The sequence below is a fragment of the Stylophora pistillata genome, chromosome 9 (genome assembly GCF_964205215.1).
Source record: "Stylophora pistillata chromosome 9, jaStyPist1.2, whole genome shotgun sequence".
Classification (NCBI taxonomy): Eukaryota; Metazoa; Cnidaria; class Anthozoa; order Scleractinia; family Pocilloporidae; genus Stylophora; species Stylophora pistillata.
Window position 1 is genome coordinate 30695644 of NC_142527.1, and position 6432 is coordinate 30702075.

At 39.4% G+C, this 6432-nt stretch overlaps 1 protein-coding gene across 1 annotated transcript; it reads left to right on the forward strand.

Annotated features, from left to right (window-relative positions):
• The first annotated feature begins 1178 nt into the window (after window positions 1–1178).
• Window positions 1179–6432, forward strand: LOC148724261 (uncharacterized). The gene is made up of 3 exons (XM_088734542.1): window positions 1179–1448; window positions 4674–4796; window positions 5110–6432. Exons 1-3 carry the CDS (start codon window positions 1179–1181, stop codon window positions 6430–6432), a joined length of 1716 nt encoding a protein of 571 aa, XP_088590668.1.

Genomic DNA, 6432 nt, shown 5'->3' on the forward strand with positions numbered 1-6432 from the left:
GCATCCAGGAATGGCCTTCTATGTTCTTTGATTTTGAGCTTAATCGGGGAATCCGGGAAAATGCCGTTGGCTAGTGTGAAATTGTCATTCTTTTTTCGATGAACGGCAATTTACTCAATTATTGGTGTCTCATGAGGCCATTTGAGATGGAATCTAAAATCCCCGATTGATTGCTAGTTTCTTAAAATAGCCTTCTGGTTTTAGAATAGAAAAGCCGTCGTCTGAACGATGGTAAAGTGGTGTATCCAACGTTTTTAATACTTAACTAGCAGCTCGATGTGTCCGCCATATTTGAAAGCGCGGCCTAGACTTCGGAAAACTAGAACCGAGAGAATATTCTTGCTATAGCAACAAAGCCTTTCCAAGATGGCGGACAAGATTGCAGCGGAAGGGTCATAAAGTTTGTAAGTTGTTTTTCTAGTTTCTTTTGTGTCATTAAGGAGGAACTTTGCTGAATGAAAACATTAAATTTATTTATATGCAAAACTGGTATTTTTCATCTCTATATACTTAAATTTGAGACGTAGTAAAGAAGTAAAGATAACAAGATTTCGACGCTCTGAACGAAGGACAACTTTCGTAATAAAAGAAATCTTAACTGTCTCTCGGAGTTTTGCGCGCACTTCTGACTCCTAAAACCTTAATTGCTAGTAGAATAATAGGATATCATGTTCCTGTTCTAAATTATCTTTCGAGTTTTGGCGGAATGTTCAGATAACTTGAGTTTTTGTGGGGTAAACATACGCTTCGATCTTGCTGAATTGGTTTCAACGAAACACCTTCAGAATTACCGTTTTACATTGTCTGAAGGAGTTTAAAGGCTTTTCAGCTGGAAATTCAACGTCTTTTGCCACACGAAGGATTTGAAGAGTCGCTAACTTGAAGGAAAAACATCGCGGCTTTTATGGCGGGATTTTTTAAACTGTGGCTTCGCGCGTGTAGCTGCAAGGAACAGTGTTAATGATGAGAATGGGAAGGTTAGTTACGACAAGGGCACTCGTCTACAGAGGTTCTTGAGTAGATTTTCTGAAAACAAAGAAGCTTTCGCTGTTTCTCAGAACACATTCGACAAAAGGCTGCACGTACTTCTTAAAAACTTTAAAAAATGGCGCGGTGAAAGCAAGTCAAAATACTTACATCACTTCAGTTCATTTGCATGGAAATCGCTGTCAGCTCTTATGAAGGGATTACATTCTATCTCGAACTGCCGGGAATGCCAAGTGAATCATCTGCTTTTCCAGACACAATTCCCTCTGAAAACTAATCGACTAAAAGGAGCTGACTCAGTAGCTACATCCACAAAAGAAGCAGGGAATTTGACAAAAACAACCAAGGCTGTAAAACCTTCAAAGAAGGCCATTCGGGATACTGCAAAGAGCATCTATTTGAACATTAATGAGCCATTCAAGAATCTCTACAATATCAACCTTGCTGATGCCTTAACAAAGGTACCTGAAATTGGACTAACACATGCAAAAACTAAAGTGCAAAAACAAAAGGAAAGAAGAGAAACTGCTAGGCGATTCAAAAACAGTGCTGAAGAACAGTGGTCGAAAGTTGACTGTGACACCATGCTTGGAACGAGACAGTCATTTAAACAGAGAGAGTTACAAAGAAAATCTCTTTATTTTGAGTCCCATGAATAGGTAGTCTCCCTCGCAGCTGTTTCTTTTGGATGTCACGCAACGCTCCCCTAAAAGAACGGCTGCTGACAACCGAACTACATTCCTTTCTCCGAATTGGCCAATCACAGCTCGGGTTCCATTTTCAGGAACCTTTTCGCGCCAGACTCACCTTTTGACACTCGTCCAATCAGATATCGTTTTCTATCGCGATCCTCATATGGAAAACATAAGACAAATGGCGGTGCTTGAAGGAGCTTTTCGCAAAGCGTCGTCAAAGTTCAAAATTTTCGAGCTTAAAGCTCACCAGAAGCTTGCAATTAAAAAAGTTTTAGTCGAGAAAGAAGACGTTTTTGTTAAGTTGCCTACAGGATCCGGGAAATCGTTAATATATCAAGCACTCCCGCTCGTGTTTGACCATGTTACCGATGAAAGTGGTCATAATATTTCTCTTTTGTTTTTTGTTTTCTTTTTATCCGCTTTGTTTCTTTTCTTTTTTTAATTTTTTGCTTGATTTAGTTTTCATTTTGTGAGTTAATCGATTCCCTTTTTATTTTTTCATTCAAAATTTTTAGAAGTAGTAAAGAATCGAGAAGCGTTAAAAACGAAATGCATCATAGCTAATTCAATTGGCAGGTGCTAAGAGGAAAAACATCCAACATGGTCTTTTTAATAGATACGTGTACTAGAGCACTTTGAGTGTCAGTCCCTTGACAAAAAAGGAACCACCACAAAATTGCAAGATATCTCCTAAATATCTACATATTTTTAATCGTTTCTCTATTTTTACCGGCGCTGCTTTTTTTTTTTCTTTCAATGAATTTTTTACGAGGAAATGCTTCCGTGAAACATTTGAACGCGCCAAAATGATGTAACTCTGACGATCACTTAGACCTAGATTAATGCTAATTCATGAAGTATCAATTACAAATAGGGCATACAGAGCCAAAGTACTTGGTAAAGTTTCGCCATACAGCGAAGATTATACTATCGCTATCATCATCTAAAGTTTATCGTAGCCATCCCTAGACCGGAATGCCTCTCATGTTATCAGAATAATTTTTAAAAGAATCATCGAAAAACGAAAAGACGGAGCACAACAATGGAACAGAAAAACTCTGAACAGAAATAAAATGGATGATGATCACCATCAAAGATTAATTATACACAGCACATCATCAACAATTTATCAACTGTATCATACAGAGATGAATCATGTTTTAGTCATCCGAACTATACCAGAACAAGAAAAAGAAAATGATGATACCTTTCTCAATTTGTCTCTCTGCCAATAAATCGATCTTCTACAAGCAAATTGGGGAGTCGCGACAAATAAAACTTCGTTCCTTGATGATAAGAAAAACTAAAAGGGAGAAAATGACGAGTATTTTGCATAAAAAAATTTATTTGTCATCCAATTACCATTTCCCATTAAATTTTTCAGTTAATTTACTTCGAAGCAAGCCAATAAGAAGAAAAGAACATCGTGGGCCTGCAACCATCTGGTTTAGTATCAATTGAGTCTCAACCAAAAGCAGTTTGTCGAAACAGTTTTTACCTTCCAAACAGTTTAGAGTTAATTGAAAATTATTTTAAACTTGCTGTTATAGCTTATTGTTAACCTACTTTGTGTTTTGATCATTATCTTTGGTTGACACCGCTTTATCTTAAGATATCCTTGTTCCTTATTTCCTAATTAAAATGCGCAAACTGAAATCTACTGTTGATCTTCATTTGCAATAATATTGTCACAGAGAGAACATCTGTTTCGACGTCGACACAACTCGAACTAGTCTCCCTCGCAGCCGTTTTTTTGGATGTCACGCAACGCTCCCCCAAAAGAACGGCTGCTGACAACTGAACTACGTTCCTTTTTCCGAATTGGCCAATCACAGCTCGGGTTCCATTTTCAGGAACCTTTTCGCGCCAGACTCACCTTTTGACACTCGTCCAATCAGATATCGTTTTCTATCGCGATCCTCATGTGGAAAACACAAGACAAATGGCGGTGCTTGAAGGAGCTTTTCGCAAAGCGTCGTCAAAGTTCAAAATTTTCGAGCTTAAAGCTCACCAGAAGCTTGCAATCAAAAAATTTTTAGTCGAGAAAGAAGATGTTTTTGTTAAGTTGCCTACAGGATCCGGGAAATCGTTAATAGGGAGTTTAAGCAAATCAAGCACTCCCGCTCGTGTTTGACCATGTTACTGATGAAAGTGGTCATATTATTGTTATTGTTGTTGCGTTGTACCAACGTGCGGAAACACTCGATAATTCGGGCCGATTTCCTGTACCGGTGATAAGAAGCCACGAACATAACTAATCGGGTTCGCTCCAGCTAGCAGCGGACTGGCAAATGAAGAAGTACAAGTAGTGTAGGAGACGTTGGCCGACCTAAATTGCAGTGTTCTCGAAGCTTCGCCCGGCTTGTTGACGACAAGCACGCGCTTTTTTCCTCCTGATCTCCATCTGTAGGTCGCAGCAAGCGTTTAGCCCTTGGCCTAGATTGAAAGGCGTCTTGTATTTCCTTTTGATTATTGATGTAATTTACTGTTTCTTATATATTCTGACTTTTATAATCTGTAGTAACCTCTTGAAATAGTGCGAATAAAGAGTTTCAGTTCAGTTTTTAGCTTCTACTTTCTCAGTTGCTCGCTGAAACTTTAACAACCGCTCAAACAATCTAGCGTTTGTGTCGTTGGCGTAGCAGTTGACGTCTATGTTAAGCGTAGATTCTATAATTTAAACGAAATTGTGAGAAGTTTTCCCAAAAATATATACTCTATCTTTACCAGGGCACAACGATGAACATGTGAAACATTTCGAGCTCTCATCGACAAATTTCTCAGTGTTTCTCCCAATATCCACATTTTCGCGTGAAACCTTACGTCATTCAGATTTTCTGGTATGTGATTGGTCGGTTCAATAGACCGCGACCAAACCGCAAGGACAATGAGAAAGGAATGTAGCCGTTCTTTTGGGGGAGCGTTGCGTGACATCCAAAAAAAACGGCTGCGAGGGAGACTAATGAAGAGCCTAAAAGTCGGACTACGAAGAGGAAAGCACTCGAAGAGGCAGGCCTTCGAAAGGTTAAGCGTCACTCTCCAGATCCCACTTCCCTTGACTTTGACAAAGATGGTCTCCTACAAGAAGTAAATGCAATGAAAGAGGGTGATAAGGTGAGAATAAACTAAATAAAGATACTTAAAACAGTTGGAATAAGAAAATTTTGTTTAAATCATGATAGCAAATAACTTCACTGCATACATGTATGCATGCTATCAATAAACTAACTGTCCCCTCTCTGGCCAAATGACCAGAATTACTTCCATTCCCTATCACTTTACTTTTCAAATGAAAAGATAAATAATAAAATTATAATGAAAACAAAAGGTTTCATATTTGCATCTTCAATATTTAGTTCACAAACATTTGTTTGTTTTAATTCTGTTTTTAAGCAGTGATTGAAATATTACTTCCCCTTATTTACAGATCAATTTCTCTGCACTGGCTAAGAAATATGGAGTATCCAAGAAGACAACAGTAGGAAACATGGTGGTGAAAGAATTTCTTAGCAAAAATGGCAAGAATTTGGAAATCTTCAAGCCCTTCAGAAAAAATAACCCACTTCCAAGAAGGCAGCTCAACAAAGCCCTTGGAGGGGAGATCACAACACCAGTGCCTTGCACAGGTGCAGCCATAAGAGAAACTCTAAGAAAAAAAATTGCAAATGGGGAATACCGCTTGGGTGAGATTATAGCTCCAAAAACCTACCAAAAGCTAACATTGGATTCCAATGGTACTCTCAAGAAAGAATGTTTCACAGTTAGTGGCAGAAAAATACCTCTACTAGAAATCAGGAAAAATCTTTTAGCAGAACATGAGGAAATGGGTTTGGTGAGAGACCACTCAGAGGCTCATTATGAGGCTATGACGTACGAAGAGCTGGAAACTCGCTTGCAGGAAATTGGAGAGTTAAAAGAGAAGCCTGGTGGTGAGACAACAAGGGAGGAACTGGTTAACTCGCTAAAACACTGGGAGCGAACTCGACACCTGATGATCTGGTCAGACCACTCAAGTGTTATGAATCATGGCCATATCCTCTCGACGGTAAATGCAATTTATGATCCAGCATTTTATTACACATCTCAAGAGCTTGAGGGAAAGGATGTCCAAGAAATGGTGGAAAAGCCACAAATTTACCTTATGGCAAGGTGTAGAGACACCATCGAAGATCAGCTATTATACAGTGACACCCGCCTGGAGGACATCCAACAGCTCACTACAAAGATCACCTCTTCCCAAAATGTATTCATTCAAAATGAAATCTGTCGCATGTTCCATGGTGACCATCCATCACAAGAAGTTGAGAGTGGGGAGCAGTTGGGTGGAAAATTTGGCTGCTCTGGTTGCACTATGTCATCAACACAATACTCTGACCACATAGCATCACTAAGAGCCCCACAAATCACCTTAGAAGAGCCAAGGAAGAAAGTAATTGCAGGTCCAGCAGGCAAAGAAAGGAGGAATGGAGGCGTGCAACCTTTCCAACAAATGAGTAAGGATGACATGATCAGAGAGTGCAAAGGCCGAAACCTCCCAACAGATGGTTTGCTAAAACCAGCCTTGCAGAGCCAGTTGAGGGAGGAGCTTAAGGGCATTCAGCGAGTCCCTGCACTGTGTTTTCCTGATCAAAGTGCTTCAATGAAAGACCTTAACTTAACCCAATATGAAGTTGTGCCAGCAGAACCCCTCCATGATCTCAAGGAGCACATAAATAACATCTTGAAGGAACTTCCCAAAACACATGTCTAA

What these genes read in the sequence shown, in the direction of transcription:
- LOC148724261 (XM_088734542.1), top strand. Translation starts at nt 1,179, where the DNA reads ATGAAGGGATTACATTCTATCTCGAACTGCCGGGAATGCCAAGTGAAT. An exon ending in TTGCTGATGCCTTAACAAAG is followed by an intron (nt 1,449 to 4,673) that starts GTACCTGAAATT and finishes CGGACTACGAAG; the next exon opens with AGGAAAGCACTCGAAGAGGC. An exon ending in CAATGAAAGAGGGTGATAAG is followed by an intron (nt 4,797 to 5,109) that starts GTGAGAATAAAC and finishes CCTTATTTACAG; the next exon opens with ATCAATTTCTCTGCACTGGC.